At 36.7% G+C, this 23,171-nt stretch overlaps 2 protein-coding genes across 2 annotated transcripts; one reads left to right on the top strand and one right to left on the bottom strand.

Moving 5' to 3' along the window:
* Window positions 1–747: 747 nt before the first annotated feature.
* LOC123873521 (5-methylcytosine rRNA methyltransferase NSUN4) lies at window positions 748–7,214 on the bottom strand. Its single transcript, XM_045918380.1, has 10 exons — window positions 7,017–7,214; window positions 6,741–6,927; window positions 6,321–6,564; window positions 5,386–5,564; window positions 4,954–5,082; window positions 4,564–4,747; window positions 3,918–4,038; window positions 3,342–3,466; window positions 2,459–2,596; window positions 748–1,528 (listed from the first exon to the last, which is right to left on the bottom strand). The coding sequence occupies exons 1-10, from the start codon at window positions 7,101–7,103 to the stop codon at window positions 1,381–1,383; spliced, it is 1,542 nt and encodes a 513-aa protein (XP_045774336.1). The 5' UTR covers window positions 7,104–7,214; the 3' UTR covers window positions 748–1,380.
* A 281-nt stretch (window positions 7,215–7,495) lies between these two features.
* On the top strand, window positions 7,496–21,045 carry LOC123873517. Its single transcript, XM_045918374.1, has 11 exons — window positions 7,496–7,864; window positions 7,940–9,039; window positions 10,636–10,813; window positions 13,859–14,466; window positions 14,781–14,940; window positions 15,553–15,694; window positions 16,166–16,277; window positions 16,899–16,978; window positions 17,609–17,728; window positions 18,527–18,644; window positions 18,756–21,045. Exons 2-11 carry the CDS (start codon window positions 8,054–8,056, stop codon window positions 18,946–18,948), a joined length of 2,697 nt encoding a protein of 898 aa, XP_045774330.1. The 5' UTR covers window positions 7,496–7,864; window positions 7,940–8,053; the 3' UTR covers window positions 18,949–21,045.
* Window positions 21,046–23,171: the final 2,126 nt, after the last annotated feature.

A 23,171-nucleotide genomic window follows, 5' to 3' on the forward strand; every position in this document is an offset into this window, starting at 1 on the left:
CTAGCCGATGCCCGCGACTTCGCCCGCGTGGATTTAGGTTTTTCGAAATCCCATGGGAACTCTTTGATTTTCCGGGATAAAAAGTAGCCTATGTGCTAATCCAGGATATTATCTATCTCCATTCCAAATTTCAGCCAAATCCGTCCAGTGGTTTTTGCGTGAAGGAGTAACAACATACACACACAAACACACACACATACAAACTTTCGCCTTTATAATATTAGTGTGATTTAAGCTTATAGAAACATTTTGAATATCGCCTTTATGATAAATAAATAAATAAATAAATAAATCTTTATTATCTGAACAGAACATTATTTACAGACTTTGGTGTGAGGCCCTGCCTCCTGATGAAGTGAAAACTGTGTTTCAGGAGGCAGTGTCTTCCCATAATATAGTGTACAGCACAATATAATATGATAAACTTACTTATTATTAACATTATTTTCTATGCATTTTGAAGTTACGCTTTTGTAAACAAAAATACCTGTTGTGACTTTACAGTAATGACCAAAGATATTTTTTATATTTTATTTTATTGCATTTCTTTTTTAAATCCATGAAAATCAAGAGTAAATTTTGTACTTACATACTGTATTTTTATTGAATAAATGTTTTTAATATAAAACCTAGAAATACTGAGTTTAATTTTTTTCCCATAAATTGATTCCAGACTGAAATTAATGACGGATCGAACTGTTTATTTATTTATTTGGAGGCAACAGAGATGATAAAAAGGAAAACTGATTCAATTTAACACAATTTTATTACAGTATAAAAGGCTACTAATATTTACAATTCATTAATATAAATAACAATGGTTGTACTGAAAGCACGGTATAAAGAAAGACACAGACCAACGCCTTTGATATCGTGGTAGATGACAACCACGACGATCCTTCAATAGGGCCCTACCTACGTAGGCCAGTTCGGGTCGCTTCGTCGCTCTCACACGTCACACGATTGCTCGGTATAGACGGCTTCCTCGAACCTCTATAACCAGAACGCTAGCAAAAACATGCGTTATTATTATACTATCTTAACACAATCCAATACCAACAAGCATTTGCCTTATCTTGTAGTTTTAGTATTTTTCAAACCCGGGATTGTATAGTGTGCAAAACTCCCCAAATCCCCCATCTACAACACGGCATTGACTTCGGGTGACCTATTTACGGAACATTCGTTGACCTCTAGAGTCAGAGTTTTATTTGCTATATATTGTGAACTTTTAAAAAACACAAGATTTAAAAAATCTTTTTTTTTATGGTATCCAGTCATCAGTACTATCACCTATCTTCGTTCTGGTTACATCCTGAATGTAATATCATATTCGTATTCTGTGACTGAAGTATTTTTCTTTCTGTTATGACCTTGTCTCTACTTAACTCTAACAAGTCTTGCGATATAGGAGGGTCCAAAGTTAGCCGCTACATCTGGTACTACGAGTTGGCCGTACTTTGGTTTAATGGCTCCGGTTGCTAGGCGCAATGTGCTGCTTAGCGCCCTGAAGGGGGCTGATATGTCCCTGAAAAAAAAAATAAGAATAGTACAAATACCTAAAGGTTAATAGCTCGTTCACACAGGCTCCGTAGGTGTAGACGAAGCGCGTACCATTGCGATGTAAGATATGGAACTGTAAGAAACATGGCACACCGCTTGCGTAAAGCGTGGACGTATACCCGGTGTATTAGGGGTTTACGCGCGTCACTATGCACGTGTCACGTGTACGCAATTGGTGTGGATCGGCCTTAAAGGTCATAGCTCATTAGAGCCACTCGGCACCCGACCTCCACCGCCTCGCCTCCAACGGTTAGTATTCTTTGTATGGACTTCTATGGGCATTAACCCTATAGCGTCAAATTTTGCAAATCGGTTCAGAAACCTCGAAATAATCGGTGTTTATACTTAACAAAAATCCAGCCAAGTGCGAGTGAGACTCGCCCACCGACGGTTCCGTACTCAGGTAACTTTTCCGACATTTTGCACGAGAAATCAAAAACTGTTATGCATAAAAATAAATAAAAATCTGTTTTATAATGTACAGGTTAAGCCCTTTCATATGATACCCCACTTAGTATAGTTATCTTACTTTGAAAATTGAAAAATATTTTAATTTTTTTTTTGTTATGTAATCACAAATTCCCGGTTTTCAGATTTATTCTTTTGCTTGTGCTATAAGACCTACCTACCTGCTAAATTTCATAATTCTAGGTCAACAGGATATAGGTTTTCTTGACAGACACGACAAACGTACAGACAGACAGACAGACCGACAACAAAGTGAAACCCTTATAGGATATAAGGGTTCCGTTTTTCCTTTTGAGGTACGGAACCCTAAAAACAGTTCAAATTGAGAACCACCTCCATTTTGGAAGTCCTCTTAAGGCGGAACGTGCTGTAACTGGCATCCAGAAGTTGGACTGCTAGGCTGTTATTTTATTATTTAGATAAGTACCTGACGGCGGCCATGATGCCGTGGCCCTGGAAGGCCGCCTTGAGCGCGGAGTGCACCACACCGTCATTCTGTGCGGGGCTCAGCGAGCACGTGGAGTACACCACCGCGCCGCCCACCTTCACCACTCGAAGCGCGTTCCTGGAAAAATCATCATCATCATCATTATCAATCGATAGAAGTCTCCTACTGAACATCGTACGGTAATAGGGTAATTTATAATTTCTATATTGCTTCTAATTTGGTCAGGTAGAAGGCTAGCGACGGTCCACGGCTTTGCTCAGCGAAAATATAAACCCTTTTCCTCTATCCCGTGGTAATTTCGAGAAATCCGGTCTTATTCGTATTTTATTTGTGCCAGAAAGTTGAAACAATAAAGAGAAAAAGAAAGAAAAAGTGGACAGGGTAGCACTTAGATAAGAGATCTCTATCAGCGACCCTTATTTCTTGTCCACATTATATAGAGAACCTTTACGAATATCTATACAAATATTATAACAAGGTAAAGTTTGTAAGTTTGTCTGTAGGAAGTAATATCTGAAACTACTGAAGCGATTTTGAAAATTCTTTGAACAATAGAAAGCTACTATCTTCCTGAGTGACATGGGCTATATTTTATATTAAGCACCCGTGCGAAGCCGGGGCAAAATTTAATTTAAATTGTCTCTAGTCTGGTCTGATGGGAGACTACGGCCTTGGCTAGCTAACACCCTACCGGCAAAGCTGTGCCGCCAAACGATTGCCGATCTATGATACTGTGTAGATAAAGGGTATGGGTTTAATAAAACTACCATACCTCTTCCAGGTGAGATTGAATTTTTTATCTTTTGGATCTTTTAGTTTTGTTTTCATTTAGTTTTTTTCGTATGAAAATGTGTGTACTCACAGTAACAGCTGTGACTGCAATTCCGGTATCCTCAGCCTTTCCTTGACTCGGTCGGCTCGGAAGATGTTATTGTCGTCTTCCATCACCGAATGTCTGTCTGTGGTGCACGGCACATCTACCAGTACCTACAAAATATAGATAAACTAGAGGATGCCCGCGACTTCGTCCGCGTGGATTTAGTTTTTTTACGGCCCAACAGTTTAACCGATTCTGACGAAATTTGGTACATGGCTAGGTTATATCCCGGAGAGGGCCTTTTTTATCCCGGAAAATTAAAGAGTTCCCACGGGATTCCTAAAAACCCATCCGCTTAACCGATTTGTATGAAATTTGGTACCGAGGTAGCTTGCATCCCTGTAATTGACATACGATTATCCCGGAAAATCAAAAAGTCTCCACAGGATTTTTAAAAACCTAAATCCACACAGACAAAGTTACGGCAGTAACTGTAACTAATAGAATAGAATAGAATAGAATAGAATAAAATTTATTCGTTGAAACCGACACATAAACATAGTATTACAAATAAAGACGCTTATACTAAACTAAAAATAAATAAACAGTGATTTGAAATACCTTGTCAAAGCCATGGTCGTCGACAAAGTCTCGTCCGTCGCGGCGCGTGAGCAGCACGCGCTCGCGCCACTTGTTGCCTGTCTCGAAGTCCATCAAGTAATCGCGGAATATACGTTCTATCCTAATCAAAGAACATATTCATATTTTTTTAGAGTTCCACACTTCAAAAGGAAAAAGCAATTCTTATAGGATCACTTCGTTGTCTATCTGCCGTATCTGGACAAGACAAGGGAATCAAAACCCATAGAGCACTTCCAGTTAACCTAGAATCTTGAAAGGCAGGTAGGCACAAGTAAATGGAAAATTCCGGATACCGTGAATTTGTGAACCGTAAATATTTTTTTGTGAACTGTATCACAAAAAAAATATTAACAAGGCGTTATTTTCTTATACAATGGTACAAAACTAAACCGGTTTTATTTTGTTTTAAGCGCAATTTCTTCCAAATTGGTAAATTGCACCAAGGATGTGCTTGCTCTGGCTTTTGGAAGCCAAATGGAGTGCACGATTTAATTTTTAAAAAGGTGGTCAACAGCGAGTCAGACTGGGCTAGCAAAGTGGACAATGGCTAAATGGCTTCTCATTCTGAGTGGAGATCTGTGTTCAGGAGTGAGCCAGCAATGGGTTGATCATGATGATGATTCACCTGTTAGCCCTGGATATGGAGACGTCGTTGCAGAGCAGCACGTCCGGCAGTAGAGTCTGCAACGCGACCAGGGCTTTGCCCCCCGGCGCCGCGCACAGGTCCAGCACCCTGTCGCCCGGGGACAGGCACAGTGCTAGCACTGATAGCACGCTGCCACAATCCATTGGGTAGTAGTTGAACACACCTGAGACACAATGCGTTTATTTGGTTTTGATCATTTATCATACACAACAGCAAATAGATCAGGCGCAAAGGCATGACTGAAAAACACCCTCATTTCATTCACTTTTCTCAGATTTTCATATTAATAAATTTTAACAAATGATATGAACTCACAACGATTCCACCAAACTTTATTTGCACTGTAGATTTCAAGTTTCTCGAACATACCTGTTTGACATCTCTTAGGTTCTGGGAACTTGTCGTATTCGCTATTCATTTCATACGTCATCACTTTCAAATGCTCGGGGTATACGAATTGAGTTTCTGGTTCTATTACTAGAGGGAAGTCTCCTTCTCCTATAATAGAAAAATAATAATTATCATCATATAACACAAAAACTTCAGAGATATTGAGAAGGAGGTGGGACGATGAGAAGTTTTGGAATTAGGTGCATTTTAACCAATCTTTCCCTTGTTTTAATGGTGAAGGAAAATATCATAAGGAAACTTGCATGCCTGTGAGAAATTCAGCATTTAGATAATGCAGGAAATCTAATTAGAATTTTTATAACACTACAAACCACAGATTGCTACTAGACAAACTAATTCTAGATTAGATTAGTCACTGAATGAAAAAAGCAAACAAAACCACATACATACTATTAGACATAAAAGAATAGTGCAGAGATTCTGGCACCCATTCGTCCAGCCCTTTTAGCTTGGTTGCTGGCACATACTGGTACAGAGCCTCGGATGATATCCCCATAGAGGGCTCAATGATTCTAGAATGATCTAGTTGGGCTTCTTCTATTGCTTGATTGAGATTTGGTGCTGATTTGCTGTAGGAAAAATAAAACATTAAAATCTTATTTTTAAAATTAAACTTCTTAAGTTGTGATAGCCTAGTGGTTAGAACGTCCGCCTACTAATCGGAGGTCGGGGGTTCGATCCCGGGCACGCACCACTAACTTTTCAGTTATGTGCGTTTTAAGCAATTAAATATCACTTGCTTTAATGGTGAAGGAAAACATCGTGAGGAAACCTGCATGCCTGAGAGTTCTCAATGTTCTCAAAGGTGTGTGAAGTCTGCCAATCCGCATTGGGCCAGCGTGACAGACTATGGCCTAAACCCTTCTCATTCTGAGAGGAGACCTGTACTCAGTAGTGGGGCGGAAATGGGTTGATCATGATGATGATGAAAATTAAACTTCATATTCACAGATCATATTTTTTCCAATTAGGTTTAAAAAAAACCGGCATTTTGGGGTTCGGCCTAGCACACAAAGGGTTTCGTACCATCATAGAAGAAACATTTTTTTTTTTTTGTGATGTAACCACAAATTCACGGTTTTCGGATTTCTCCTTCACTTGTCCTCTAATACATTGCTTCCTGCCAAATTTCATGGCTCTAGGTCAATGGGGAGCATCTTATAGATTTGACTTGACGCTTTATCCTAGACAGGTCTTGACAGACACAACAGACAGACAACAGTGATCCTTGGGTTCCTTTTATTTCTGGAGATACAGAACCCTAAAAATTAAAATTAATAAACTGAAGATTATTAAAAAGATTCATTTAAAAATTAATTACTCACTGGCCTTCCTTAACTTCTTCCTCACTGCTACTTCTCAATACTCTATCCTCACTCAACTCTACCTTTTCTGGAACATTCTCCCCTTGTGGATAAATATTAGCTATCTCCTCACTCTGTAACTTAGCTATATAGTTATCATAATTGTTTGGACTTGTACTCTGTGTTGGAGGAGGTTCCTTTTGTGGGTCGTATTGGTCATGAAATTCCTTCTGTATTGACATGAGGTTTTCGAGACAGTGAGCTCCTGAAATTAATGAGATTAAGGGACTGTGTCAACAGAATAATTTATTAGACACATTCTCATACAAATTGTATTGTAAATAAATTGTACTCATCTAAAACAGACAGTTGTGCAGTTGGTTCTCTCTAGTTTACCTGAGCAAAGCCAAGGCGGGTCAGCTAGTGAAACATAAATATTACCTCTCTTAGCTAGATCTTCCATGGTAGCTTCTGAATCACCGTAATTGTTTACCACAGCGACATACTTGGATTTACGCAACAGAGCTTCCCTTATCGGCTCCCATTTATTACCAAAAACAGAGCCGTAGAATTCATCGAAATGATTCAGTGCCTTATGTTTTGGACCAGTCTTCTTTTTTAATTTAGCCTGGACAGACAAAAGACATTGAAAACAACGTACTTATTCAAGGAATAATTTCAACTTTACATGATAGGCTATAGTAGAATTATTCTCACCCAATGTGTTTTGGATTTATATCTCGCTTGCAAAATTAAATAAGTTTTCGTTGGAGCACTCTTCCAGATACTCGAAATTGTTATCATAGTTTATGTTTTGTTAAAATAAAGATATATATGAAAAGTTATTTAACTTTTGAGGTTATATATATATTGTTTTTTTGCATTGACTTTTAAATCAAATGACAATAACATTGACTTGACAGCTTTCAGTCTGTTGACATTTTATAATTGGTTCTGAAACGTATTGATGACATTAAATAAAAATTTTATAGAAAATAAGTAGCTAATACTTATTGTTTAGGTAACTATATATGTAAAATTGTTACTTTGTTCATCAATAACAAAATATCTACAATATAAATGCCAAAAATATTTGTAACGCAATCAGTTCACAATGGACGTTTTTAAACGCAAATTGTCAAATGAATGGCAAAGACAAGGATAGCTATATCGTGCTCACTAACTCTTCAGCACGCCCGCGAACACCAAATCCTCGAGTATTGATTTGTTTACAAGGAGCGAATTGGGAGATTTTCTGGTATACACCGTATACACGTTATAGGTAGGTCCCACAACCTTGTCAAAACGATCGAGATAATATTCTGACTTAATTACTTCTTTACGTGCCGACGTGTTTATCAGTGAATCGTGCCAGTTTAGCTTCGACCCGGGCGAAGTTTTGAGGGCCTTAAAAGCTTAATTACCCGCCGAGCCGCTCCGCTCTATCGATTGCACATCCCTGTCGTGTCCCTATACGATAAGTCTCGCTCGTAATTCGATAGGAATCTAAAAATGCGCGGCGAATCCACCATGCGTGCCAGTGGCTTCAATGGAACCACTGATCGGTAAGTGAAGTTTTATAAATTTTATTTTTTGATACCTTCTATAAATATTTGAATTTAGAATTCTTTCTTTTGAAGGTTTAATTTTTTTTCTTCGACGAAGAATGTGATTATGAATTAGAGTGTGCCTGAAATAGCAACAGTCATGTATGGGATGTTGAATGTTGGATGGTATGAAGGAAACAAGGTGGAATGGACAACGGTAAGCTGGAAATGGTTCCCCCTGGGACTGTGCACTTGGACACAGTGAGAACTCTACATCAGACCGTAGTCTCCTTGAGGACTGCCCTCGAAATATCCAAGAATGAACTGAAGGAATTGAAAGAAAAATATCAAGAACATTCACGCTGTATTGAGTACACTGATATTATAGAAAAACTTGCTCTAGAAAATCACATTTTGAGACGTAGGATAATAGATTCAGGTGTAGACAGAGATCCTTCACAAAATATAAATTTAGAAGTATCTTATACTCCAAAAACAGGTCATACTGATGAGTATTGTGACAGTGAAGTGATAATTAAAACTGCATCTACCGAAAAAGAAAGCACATTTGAGGACGTACAAACACACGCCGAAGAGCCCACTAAATCAGCTGAAAGATTAGAAGAAATTCTTGAAGAATCCAAATCAGAATCAATTGTATCAGAGAATTTAAATTTTCCAAATGCAACAAGTAGTCCAGTTCAAGATATTGAAGAATCTGAACCTGTCAGTGAAGTATCCATTCCCAAAGAAGATACGAACTTAAACGGTCCCAATTTCAAAACGAAATTAGAACTTCTATCGAAGTTTGATGTGAAAATTAAAGTTAGGACTCTAAAAGAAGGCAGCATTATATCAAGCACAACTTCGGACAGTGACTCTACTTTAGAGGAGAAAAAAGAGAAGGTATTCGAGAGATCTAGTGAATCGAGAGGCAGTTTTCAGTTTGAAGAACATAGAGAACATTTTGAGAATTTAAAGAATCCCAAAGGCGATACGATAAATTTGAAATCAGCAGCGACTGAAAACGTAAAAATGGCAGTACCTAATGAGGCTGAGGTGAAATCCAAAACTGATAAGTTCGATGTACAAGTGCGTATAACATCTGAAGAGAACCTCGTCATCAAGGAAGCTGCTGATAGAGCAAGACGGAAAGACACGCTTAATTTGGATGTGGACAATTTGAGTCTTCGGTAAGTATCTGACAATATAATCTACAATCTAAGTACAAAGATTTTCCCAAAAATTTTGCATTTTATGTCAACTAAAAAAGCAAACTTTTTGGGGGAAAAATGCATAAATAACTTACTGCGTAAGGCGTATATGACGTTCTTATCGCGAAATAACAATGAATGCGTGATACTAGTGAAAACCCAAACTTTCTTCTTTTTCTTAATGTGCTGTCTCCTCGCAAAGGTCGGGCGATTTCAACTTTCGGGTTCACTCTTACTCTGGTTCCTCCAAGAAGTTTCTACCATTTCAGCTAAAGAAAAATAGATAAATTGTACATTCAACTCCAAAGTAGCAAGTACGCATTCCGTGATTCAAGCTACTTTAATTCCAACAATCAGAATTATTGCTGAACTTGGTAGGTAGGTACTGTATTCTACAAATGCCAGGAAAATATTCCATTGGCAAATGCCACGAGGCAAAATACAAACGAACTTGACAAATTAAATGGCCGCAGTTGTTAGACTCATTTTCTGGGTTATTATAAGTAAATTATCTAGTTATTTTGTTAAATTAGGTCAAGTTTTATTACGGAGGCAAAACTTTAAAAACTTGTGGGATTAGAACCCAAAACTAAAGCTATTAGAGGGTTCTAATCGAACCCATGTCTACAAAAGACTCAGTCGGAATTCGGATGTCTGACATTACACACAATGCAAATGTATTAATTTAAAAACATGTTAGATTCGAAAATCTCATTTTCCCGTCAACTTTGCATGGAGTTTAACTATTAGGTACCAATTAATTCAGATTTTCGTCGACCAACCACCCTTTTAACTGTTAAAGTGTGAATTTTTAATGACAAAAATATCTAACCAGTTTAACCAGTAACGCAGAACAGAAAAAAATCTATCAAATCTGGATCTCTACTTGGACGGAAGACGAAATGTCTCCTTTTATTTACATATTTTATACAGAAATCATGTAAAAAATATCTTGCATGTTCCGATTGCCATAAAATTTAATGGAGCATGCAATCGAGCATGTCTTTAGATAATTTTTTTTATAACATGAAAGAATAACACAACATCAGCAACGTAATAAAAAAAAATGACAAGTGCGAGTCAGACCCACTGAGCATTACGTAGCTTGGAAAGAAACATATTATTATAAAAATAGTTTTTTTTTGGTTAAATTAATCTACCGTGTCAAAAAGTTTTATTGCTGATTTCTCAAAAACTGCTCGAAAGAATACATTTGTTTTATTTTTCGGACAGAAGACTTAGGGACTGTACTTACTAGTTACTATACTGACCTTAAGGGTTCCTTTCTAACATTTTGGTATGAAACTCTAAAAAATAATAGAATAGAATAGATTTTTATTCAAATGAACTTTTACAAGTGCTTTTGAATCGTCAAATAATTTACCACTGGTTCGGAATGCCGTTCCTACCGAGAAGAACCAGCAAAAAACTTGGCGGTTGCTCTTTTCAATTCTTCAACAAGCAATTGCAGTCCCACGCATTGTTGGAGCGAGTCAAATCCATGCTTTTTTATGTAAATACATAATCTTCGATATATGCACTCGCACCTAGCCTAAAGCCTTGATGAATTTTTAGCTCGCTTTCCGACGGCGACAATTCAGTGTTTTCCGAAGGCGGAACAACCCCATTAGAGCACCGAGCGCCCGACGAGAAGCAAGAGCAGGAAAACGCTAGCGGCAACGAGTCTGAGGAAGTGGACGATATAGAACTCATCTTCACGACGGATGAATCCAAGGATATGAGCAATTTGCAGGCAAGTCTATAATAATATACCTAGATGTGCTGAAATCTAATAGCGCCTTTTTCCGCATTATGACAGAAAAATTCATTTTAGGGTAAAAAGGGCGTTTAATGTTTTTTTAATGGAATTTTCTAAACATTTGAAATGAATTGACATGTTTTAAGGACAGAGAATGATAAGTTTAGGGCAAAAAATCCGTACCCTATAGTATAGGTAGGTCCTACTATGATAGCTTGGATTCCGAAGACGGACATAACTAGGCTACTTTTATCCCGGAAATTAAAAAAGTTGCCAAGGGATTTTTGAAAACCTAAATCGATCTAAAACATAATATGTAACGTCGTGGGTATCATCTAATTACTAACTCTATAAAATAATGTTCGAGGAGTTCAAAAGTTGGAAATATTAGCGGTGCAGTTTTTTTCGCGGTTTCATTTTCGGTACCAAATATTATGTGTCTTCATATTTATATTGACATATTTTTACTTACCTACCTGTCTTTTAATAAAATTAATCACATTAGATACCACAATAAGCGGGCCATTACTTTCTTCTTTAGCAATTTCTGACTATTACCGAAGACTTAATAATGTAATCGACTTCCATATTCTATATCCATCCACCTTAGTAATTTTTGCCTCTCAGCTGCTAATACTGCATTATCTAAAGCAATAAAAGACGGGCAGGTGACAGTAAACAGCTAATCGAATGATGATGAACAGCTATAATTAGTGATGAAATATTTAAATTAAAGTATTTAGAGAGTTGAGAACCTTATCGAGATCTCTTAGGCATGCAGGTTTCCTCACGATATTTTCCTTCACAGAAAAGCAAGTCATACTAATTTCACGTTTTCTAAAGTGTGTGAAAGCTGTGGATACTAACGTGGTAGCCCATGGCCAAACCCTTCTTATTCTGAGAGGAGGCCTATGCTCAGTAGTGAGCCGCCGATGGGTTGATCACGATGATGACCTAGACCTAGAGTCTAGATCATTCTAGAGTTTCATTTCAATTATTACTTATGGTGCTAACTCGATCCTGAATAAAATCGTACCTATACTCTACACCGGAATTTACATTATGAAATTAGTGGCACGGAATTAGTTTCACGACATTAAGTTCAATATCAATTGCATGTGTAAACGTCTAACTTCATACTAACTTCGTGATTACATTACGATTACACATTACGATTTACGACATTAGACGTTTACACGTGCAATTGATAATAACTAATTTCGTGCCACTAATTTCGTAATGTTAATTCGCTTAAAGTGAACATGTTTGCACAAAATATGCAGCGATCCTTCTGAGCGTTTAACACGATCCAAATGCGGATTATGGAAAACGCATTTATCTATTCAGAAATGATAAACCAACATCGTTATTCGTGCCTCTTCGACAGTTTGAGTAATGTCAGAGTTCCCTATTCATAAATATTTGATAAAGGAGCTTATTCGTATAACAAGCAAAATGGAAAGGCGACCTGTAGCAAAATATTCAATTTATAAAACTCCTCAGTAAGTATTGTGTGGGTTGGAGCATAATCTAATTTTCTCAAAGTCGGGAATAACATTCTTTCCCCAAACGATTTTATTACGTTATACCCGCTAAATTTTCCTTGACATCTTGAAGGTGATAGTGATATAGTAATAATATGGTTTTATTAATCTACACTTCTACATATTTTATAAAGCGGTAAAGTTTGTAAGTTTGTTTGTAGGTGGTATTCTCTGGAACTAGCGAACCGATTTTGAAAATTCTTTCACCAATAAATAGCTACATTATTCCTGAGTAGCATAGGCTATATTTCATTTTCAAAAAAATTAGAGATCCCTACGAAAATTGCAATGCGTGCGTACCCGTGCGATGCTGGGGTAGGTGACTAGTACCATATACCCTTACTCTGTGCTTGTATGCTAACTGAGCATAAATTATGTACAAGACATGCTGTTTTAACTTTAGCCACTTCATCATCATCTCAGTTCATCGCCGGGCCACTACTGAGCACGAGTCTCCTCTCAGGTTTAGATCACAGTCCACCACGCTAACCAAAAGTGGATTAACAGATTTCACATAACTTTGAGAATATTATGGGGAACTCTTAGGCATGCAGATTTTTTCATGATGTTTTTCTTCAACGTTGAACAAGCCATTTCATCAATTCTCATCTAAAGAGATTCTCGTCAATAGCATACCTATATTTTTAAAGATATGAGAATCTATTCAAAAGGCAACTGTATAAGCCCTATTCGTTCTTAAACTCTTGACTTCCAACGTAGTTAAACGACGAATTATACATTACTGTGAGATCAACAACTTCACTTAAGCTCTCGAATCGAAGAAACTACTTACCTAACTAACATAAGTGGATTTAAATTAAGGCCGTGTCCTTCCCTCAAACTTATTTGCGAAAATTCAATTTCGCGAAGTGTATCGGGAGGTTGATGAAATTATAGGAAAGAGCAATTCGCAAACACGATGTAATAGATTCGGTTCGAGTTGATTGCGTGCCGACACCGCATCAGTTCTGTATTCGAGTACACATACATCAGCCCACATTAATTCACATCGTAAAGCAACTGGGAATGCTGGAATTGTTTTCAACGAGGTTGATTGTGGATCGTGTTTCTATAGTCATGTGAACGAGGGGCTTGTACGAAACTACAATATTATCAGTGGTTAAGAAAATCTTACTTTAGGAATTGTTTTTCCACTTTCATCACCTTAGTCTGAGAATTTCCGTTGCGTATGAAGAAGTCTATGAGAGCTACCTCTCTTCTTTAATTAATTGATCTTCACACAGCTAAGCTTTTTTGTCCAGCTTATTTCTACTACTGTCCGTTTTCATAGTATCGGTCCAGCTAACTGCTAACCCAACGCCTTCAATTCTTAGGATTCAGATATGTGTAGTACGAAGGCGTATACTACAACTGTCAGTTGCAGTTTAAATAATGTTGATGACTTTGGTTCTCCTACGACACAGACATGGCAGTCCTAAGAATATTTCCAATCATTTTAAATAAGGGTCACCCAAAATGTTATTTTCCTTTACAGGAGGACCTCGTCTCAATACGCGAAACAGATCAATGGGCACCAGCCTCCGCATCCACTACTCATTCAACACCCGTTCTAATAAAGTTCCATACCTTGGACCCCGATTTCCAACCAGGAAATGAATTCCATGACACCAAAAAGGAGAACCGAGAAAATACTCGTAAGATATCTGAAACATCTCTAAGAATGAAAAGGGTGTCGCTACCAAACGATAAGGAGATCAGGCATGTCGGTTTTTCTGAGAAAGGAAGTCTTGATTTACCTGGACGGGGAATTCTGAAGAGTTGTGATAATAAATCTGATAATATGTTGTATAGGAAAAGCCCTAATACTAGCACAAGAAGGTTGGACAGTGTTGATAGTTTAACTGGAGAGTATAATAGGGGGTTGAGTTTCGACCATAAATCCTCAAGTTTTGAGCTCGGTTCAAGCTTAGATGTTCTACATAGAGAGGAAAGCGTGGACAGCTTTTATAATAAAACGAGGATGGGTCACAGGTTTTCGGTGTTCGCTGAAACTGATATATCGAAGTGCGGGATCTCTGAGGACGATCTTGCTAGTAATTTGAATGTGAGGCGGAATACGTGCCCAAATCCTTTCGCGTACAGGTGAGTGCTTATGTATTATGTAATTACTTTACGCTGTTACTATTTATTTTGATCAGAACTTCAATTATATTGTTTTGTATTTTTGATGCATTTTCAATAGTGAACTTAATATAATATCCTGACTACTTAAAAATATGTTTGGTTACCAAAATTTTGAGTACTAAGAGTAAGAAACCAATTTATTTATGTAACGACAGAAACTTTTTTTTTTTTTTTAAAGTGATATTTATATTAAGACTATAGTGGCTGCTAAAATAGTCATCTCAAATGATGTTTCTTTTTAGCCTTTTCACTATTATCAATTTTTAATACAGGCCTCTATCCCGCGGCGTGCCCCGTACTGCCAGTAAGGTGACCAGTCGCCCGCGCCCCGTCATATACCAGGGCTACGCGGCTCGTAGAGAGAGCGGTGCCCAGACTGATGTGTCCGCTTTGCCTCCCAGGTGGACATCCGATGGTTATCTTGCTTATAAGGTGAGGAAAATGTTTTATTATAGCTTGATCTTGTTTAGAAGTTAGCCGCCGAATCTTACTTAGCTGGGCACCGTTCGGGAAACTTCGAGATGTCTTGTCGTCCAAAAATCTTCGAAAGAAATCAGAAATGAAAAGTTTCGTATAACTAGAATAGTCGATAGAGAGTTTAACGGATTGCGAAGCGAAAGTGGCAATTTGCAGGGCACATCATAGTTCGAAAACCGATAGTTGTTGGTGCCCAAGGTGCTAGAACGTGACCTCGCACCGAAAAGCGCAAGATTCGCAAACCTCCACTTAGTGCACAAACGACATCAGACGAGTTCCAGGAAGCCACCGGAGACGTCCAGTCCAGCAGTGGACGTCTATGGTGACGACGTGACGACGATAATGATTTACTTAATATCAAATCTGAGCTACCCATATTTTAAAACATTTCATGGTATTATGTACATACGTGCTTTTCAGTCCTTTTATGTAGGTACCTATTAGCTCTACCAGTGGTTCAGAATTTTCCTAAGTGTCTTTCATTTTACTCGTATACCTCGTACCTAACTGATACCCTTCGGTATCACCAAAATATAATAGTTCAGTATTCAAAATACATCTCTTCAGATGACGTCAACGCCGCCGTCAGTAGTGCCAACGTTACCGCAACGCGCGGCCGCCACGCGACGGCTAACCGTTCCAGACGCTCGACCGCCACCTCTACAGCGCCGGTCTGATGAGGCTCGAAGAGTTCTGCTGAGTGATATAGGTAAGAAATCGCCAATACATGAACTAGCTTTAGAGTATGTCCACAAATAACGTCAACGCCCATCATTTTGTATGGGAGCGGTGTGTTGAGGACTCGATTGTGACTATAGGAAGTTCTTCTTCCGAGCGTGTTTCGTGCTTGGGGCCTAGCCAGACCAACTATTGTATTCAATTGTAATTGTAAATTGTTTATATGGATTTCTGAGGTTAGCACTTCTTTAGCATGATTCAGGCCTTACCTATAGTGAGTGATCAAAGATACTGGTAGTGCCATCTAGTTGTAAGTTATTTTCAACACAGGTTCGAATTGTGTGATTGCTGTGGGATCCTTTGGCATGAGTGTGAGTAGCGTGAGCATGTATCTGTATTCTGTATGTTGAGATCACCACAATTTGAGCACTCCCATTGATGCCACGGTAAATTCGGGGATGTTCCTGGTTAGGTAGAATCTAAAAGAACTTGACTTGCGCAGGTTTCACATCTATGGTTCCCGAGTTATCCCGCTCAGCAGAACCGTTGTGGACATTGCGCCGTACGACGACGCCTGCGCCGCTGCCTGAGACACCTAACTCTCCAATATCACGGTAAGCCATAGGTGAAGAGCCAAGTCGAGATGATGATAGTTTCATTGGTCTCTTCGCTACAAAATAATACTAATTAGCTTGCTAATTTTATAGCCCTTTCGATTCGATCTCCTAATCTAATGTTTAAGCTATCGTGAGCGATATTCATACATGTTATGATATAAATATTATATTATTCAAAATATTTTTATTCAATTAAAGTTTTACAAGTACCTACTTTTGAATCGTCAAAAGCTGTCCACTGGTTCGGAATGCCTTTCCTACCGAGAAAAACCAGCAAGAAACTCGGTGGTTGCTCTTACGTGTTTGTCGGTGTATGGCCGCAGGCCGACTAGTTTCGAACCCATCCGGGGTCCTTATTCAATAGGTCTTAGTGCGCGACGCAGCGCACAGGTGACTCCTGGGTTTCCCTATCTTACCATTTATATTCTTTTTGTACTATCTTATTACATCTTACCCAGTATTTTAGGAAAATTTTGGGTCAATTATCCCAATTTTATTTTGAACTCAGTGCTTCAGTTTTTGTATCTACCTTAAGAAAAATATGGAAAAATAAAGTAGATAGGTACAGACATCCAAAACAATATTAGCAAAAATAACGTTTGGAATGTTATATTCCAGGTATCGTTATCGTTCGCCGTGCCTCAGTGTAGACCGGAGTCACGACTGGATACAACAAACCAATGCACCATCCAATAAAGGTAGTTTTATTACAATTTTTGGACTTAATAATTTAAATTGGCAGACTTTTTTTATTGGGAGATAGGTCTGCAGTTGCACTTGATAATTTATTACTTTTGATGTTTTATTTTGTATTGTATTTTGTGTTATTTTTTACTTTGTCGGTGTGAATCCAAAGTAGATCAATAGGGGTGTGGGTGTAATTAAACTGCCACAACTCTTCCAAGCAGTGGTGATAGTTTAGTGGTAAGGCATTCGGTCACCTAGGTACTCGGGAAGTCCAATGTTCGCTCCACGGTACGCATTTCAACTTTTCGGAGCTATATGCATTTGAAGAAATAAAATATTAGGTACTTGCTTTAATGGTGGTGAAAAACATCGTACGGAAACCTTCATGCTTGAGAGTTCTCTATATAAAATGTTCTCAAAAATGTGTGTAATTTGCCAATCTGCACTTGAATTTCTAAAAGGAACTCATTAATGGTCCAGAAATGGGTTGAGAAAATGATGATGATGATCTCTTCCAACTTTGCCCGCTTTCATCTTAGACTATATTGTCACTTACTACCAGGTAAGTAGTACCTTAAGTACGTAAGTAAGTTACTACCTCGCAGTCGAGGGCTGATTTAAAAAATATGATGTTTTTAAAGGAGTGCCATGGCGAGGATCGTTACCAGATGTGCGTCGAGATGACACTGATGAGTTGTTGCGGGAGACCGAGGCTTTTCTACGTCGGTCTATTGATAATCTACAGACAACTGATTTTCAGGGTTCGTAAATATTTTTTGCTATCTATTAATAACAAAATGTGGCTAATTCTAAATTGTTCTGCGGGAAAGAATAGCACTTCATTTAGATCAGTCAATTTAGTTTAATTTAAAAATTGTGTAAACTAATTAACCACAACTATAGCAGACTAATATTATTTCAACTAAATTCCCTTATAGCACTGGTTATAACAGTCTTTTCATTCAAGTTTAGTATCTAGTGAGCAATTGGGTCTATTAGACTTTAGATGTTTAGATTCTAACTTTTAGAATGATTTTATTGCAACTTGCAAAAGACATTAGGATCGGATGCCCCCAAAAATTTGTTACCGACAATGGTTCTTTTGCATAACGTTTATTCCAAAGAATAATTAGATGGTTCATCTAAAGATAATATACAAAGTAAAATACGATGAAAAAGAGTAAGTATATATGTTTTGATAACGAAACTTTAATAACAAATTCCGCTTTAATATTACAAAGCAGTAAGCATAACAAGCAAATTTCATGGCATAAAAAACTGGCTACTGATGCCCGTGACTTCATCCACGCGGATCAAGGTTTTTCAAAAATCCCATGGGAAATTATTCAACCTCTTTCTCGTTCGGAGTGAAAAGTATAATAATATGTTTCTCTCCAAAATGTAAATTATCACCTTGACAAATTTTATCAATTGGTTCAAGGGTTTTGGCATGAACGAGAAAAACATTACAAGCAGATAGTTAATATTAGTATGGTCTATGGATATCTTCTTAGCTTAACAGACTGCCATGTCCATTTTCAATGTTGCTTCTATTACAGACAGTGGCAGTGATCGGACAGGACAACCTTATATTCCTGCTGAAGCACGACAGTTACGTCTAGGACACGCGGTCAAACTTATCACGCCACAAGGAAGACTTGCTGTGGGACGAGTCAGGTATTATGCTTATGTATTAATTACAAATATATTAACTGTACAGTATCTGAAATTCTAGCAATCTTCATAGGCTACAACCTTGTTTTGTTAACCTAGTTGGTTTTTTTTCAGATACGTTGGGCTAGCGGGTGGCACCGCCGCTAAGAGCGGTGTCATGATTGGCGCGGAGTTTTCCTTGACCCAATACCCGGGGATTCCCCGGAACGATGGCACATATCAAGGAAGGAGGTACTTCCTTACCCCACCGCAGTATACCGCAATATTCGTACCGTTTTCTAAAGTTGTGATGGCATGGGCAAATTAAAACGAATGAAAAATATGATCTCTGAAAAATCAGGCCGAAGGACCAGAATTTGTAATCATGAAAATTATTTCAAAACATGTAACACGTATATAATCGATGTTATTTGTGTATTATGTAGACATATTACAAAGTTGTATATCTCAGTGTTTAAAGTGTAAAATGACGATATATCATATAAATGGCCTAAAAACTAAAAATGTCAATGTGTTAAGTGACTTACGGCGAGTGAATGGTATTTGATAACTATGGAATTGATGAGGAACTGTAACCCAATGTAAATATTATCAAGTTAAAGCGTTTTCATTTCATACTATCCAATGTGATCACTTCCGATACTGACAAAACAACCAACATCAGACTAGAGCATTACCTCCTAGGTAGTTAGCCAACTTGTTCATAGGTTTTTATTATATTCAGTGGGGTTTACTCAGATTTAATAAATAATATTATTATATTTTCCTGGTTAAGACGTACAGGGATTTGTAAAGGGTAAGGTTTCTGCAACTATCATTCATAAAGTTTTTACTGGTTAGAATTTGGAAGGTAGGTATTGCCAGCGGAATTGTTGGCAGAAGGAAACTAACCTAATTAAAGATGGTATTTTTTGCAAGATGAGTGTGTCTCGGTTTTGTATTAAGGTCTGATGACTTTATACTGATAGATTGGGAAGTATGAAATCGCTTTAGAGTTTCTTCTATAAACAAAAATGGCGCTAAAGCAGATTTACTAAAAGCACATCTACTGCCTTGGTGTTAAAATTTATTTTTGATAAAAACATCAACCTGATTCAGTTATGTAGAATTCGATTGTATTAAAAACAAACTTTTTAACAGTCTACGTGTAAGATTTTTTATAACTACCAATTTACTCACTAAACCTAGAACTATCAGAAGTTTTTTATAAAAATTAAATCATTATAGCCGGATTTCTATCAATTTAGATGCTGTAAACTGATATTTTATTTTAATCAATTTCAAGGTGAACACGATACCTAAATTTTTTGATAATAAATATGTAGGTACTATATCAATTTTAAGTCTTGAAAAAAATATAAGAGTACTGCCTGCTAAAATTTATTAACAATATTTCCTATCAGATAGTTTGTTCAAAGTTGTAGACGCATTTAGTGAAAATCCGTCTTTACTGTTTACGTTAAGACAACTTCAAAAAAACATTTTTGGTACATCGCAATATAACTACGTAGTATTCCTTTCATAGAGAGAACTTTTTGTAGTTTAAAAGAAACAGTGGAGAATAAAACTTTTTCTGTAGAAGAGACGTAAGCTGAGTGTTGTTGATAGGAATATGCAGGCTAGTTATATGCATAGATGTGTGTATCAACTTATGCCTGGAATGTTCTATGAGGGTAGATTTGAATTTTTAAGATTTTTTACAACAAATCAACACAGCCCAAATCCTAGCAAGCTGAAATGGCAGTGAGAAAGCTTTTAAAATTGGTTAGAGTTGTCAAAAATAATATGAAATTATCAAATTATATCTAATGAAGGTAGTTTACTAAAATCGATATTTGGCTCATTCGGTGTCATACGATCTGTTGCTAAGAGGCCAACAAGAGTGAACTTGCATAAACACGGGTGTTTTGGAGGTTTTTAATTGAGTCTCCATCTGAGATTCGGAGCGATATTGATATTTTCGCTATTTTATAAAGAAAGAAAAGAAATTGCTAGAATTCAAATCTACCTTCATCTAATCTTTTTCTCTTTTCCTTCATATTCGCTTAAAATATAAAGGTAATAAGGGAATTAAAGATTATTCGTGTATCTATTCTAGTCAAGTTTATATTTTTAAAACGTAAAAATCTGTGCAATTGTATGTAATTATGTATATTAAAGTAACTGTAAAAAAAGTTAATTAGGTGGTTTAATAGTGGTTGCTCACTCCTTTTCTAAATAATTATGGTGCTCTCTTTTAGTTAATGTTTTATACATTTCGATCTCTTTGTTATTTTTGTTAATCGATTTAGAATATTTTATCGGTAAGCTTTAATCGACTAACTCAACAAAATTTTTTGATAAAAATATTTTTTTGTTTGAAAGGGTATACTTTGCAGGTGGTCCCATATAAATTTGATGAACATTTAATAATATCTTCGGAACAGAACTCCTCAATGGATAAGAGAGTAAATTGCTCGCGATCAGTGTAATAGCTTAGTAAACAGTAGGGTTTAAGGGGGGCAGGGTAGGGGTAAACTCGACTTCATACATACATTACACGTGTAGAAACAAAAAATATTTTTTACTTTTTAGTGCTTGTGGTTTTTGAAGTCAGCTTTATTTTTCTTTTGATTTTTTTAAAATCTATTACCACTTGATTTAAGGTAATGAGAACAAGTATGTATCCATTTTACAATGTAAAGTATTCTGTATACTGTATGAAAATTAAAAGCCGATTGCCGATGTAATATTCTAAATATAAAATCACAAAATTTTCATGTTGGAAATCTGGGAAGAAAAGTTTTGAAGGATTTTCATTGGTAACTTTTAAATACCTCTGAAATTAAATTTTCATATCATTTAGCTCTATGCATTACCTAGCTGTTTAGCTAAATGTATTTTCTGATGATGTATTGTAGTTTTTGAAATATGTACTTATAGTAATTATAGGTAGGCACTTGATTAGTTACTGAATTTAAAGATTAACTTTTTATTTGCAGATCTCGAAAATTCATTTATAATTAAAAGAAATGCTAAAAAACTGAGCATTGTGAATTTACAATTGAAAATGGCGTGTAATAGGCAGTGCCTAAACCAGCTGCACTTTTTGTCATCTTTGGAATGGCTTTGCCAAATTCCAACTGGACGCATTAGACTCCATAGATCGCTGTGCCCAAAGAATTATTGGCAGATGAAATTACTCAGCTTGGAGCAACGATGTAATTTCACCTGGCCCATAGGCTTGTGTCGGAGATACTTTGAAGAATGTGCACTCTTATTCCTCCGTTAGCGTCCCACCCATAGAGTAGCAAGAAACCGTGATTATTTGCATCTTTATGTGGCCAACGCGTCGTCTAATCTACTCGTATGACACGTTTCTGATCTACGTTTCTCATACTAACCAGTAAGGTGTAGAATGCCATTACACATTATTTTTTTTGAGACATATAAATTAGGTTCTTTCAAAGCCAGAATGAACAGAAGTCTTTCAGGCAAGCGTGATCCTAGACCTTAAAAAAATAATATTATCATGCTTGAAACGATTTGGATGCCCGAAATAATTCATCACTGACAATGGAACTTAATTTGTGCTGCATCTATTTTATAAGGACGTAATTAAACGGTTCAAAAAATGAATGACTTTTGGTGGAAGACACTGACAACAAATATAGGTACCTAGTTAACTTCAAAGTCAGCAGTAAACGATGAAATAAAATATGAAGACCCTTCCTAAATCATTGTAGTATCGTAAATAAAACCAATATAATGAACCGTCTAATTAAAGTCTATAAGCAATGCCAGCTAAACGTTTTATTTTTGTTGTATAGTACATTGTAAGATTCTTAAAAAGAAGGGAATGTAAAACTAGAAGAGAAAATTATGGAATTGAAAAAAAAAAGGTAAATGGATTGGTAAATCGATAGATGTGTCTTAAAATAGTATAATATTGTATGGTTGTAATGTGGTTGAATTGAACAGAATAAAAACCAAAGGTTTGAACTAGTAGGTTAATGTCATGATAGAGACATGTTTGATGTACTGCGAATAATTTTGCTAAGTATTTTTATGAGATTTGGTTCGGACTGCATACAAAAGCAAAACATTGCTTGGTTACATATATGTATTATATCACTTGCATGCTTTATTGACAACAAAAAAATTATAACATATTACATATTTTTACCTGCTTAAAAAAATGTTGTGATTTATTTAATTGAGTGAGAAAATTTTGTGAACTGTTTCCCATAATTCTGCAATAAAATATTTTTTTTCAGATATCATATAATTAACGTTAAGGGTTGCTTTACGATTTTTTTGTTAGAGGAACTGTTATTTATTATTAATCGTGTAGTTGTAAAAATAAGTCGTATAGTCATTCGCATAAACCCCAATAACTACTTAGTAAAATATCTCCAAAAAAATGTAATGAATTTCAGTAAGCACACGAAGATTAGTGTTCATATAATTGTTAAACCAATGTTTTATTTATGTAAGTGAATTGTAAATAAACCCCTATCTGGCGATGCTGTATTTGTAGAAAATGAGAAA

The sequence above is a fragment of the Maniola jurtina genome, chromosome 17, assembly GCF_905333055.1.
Source record: "Maniola jurtina chromosome 17, ilManJurt1.1, whole genome shotgun sequence".
NCBI classification, from domain to species: Eukaryota; Metazoa; Arthropoda; class Insecta; order Lepidoptera; family Nymphalidae; genus Maniola; species Maniola jurtina.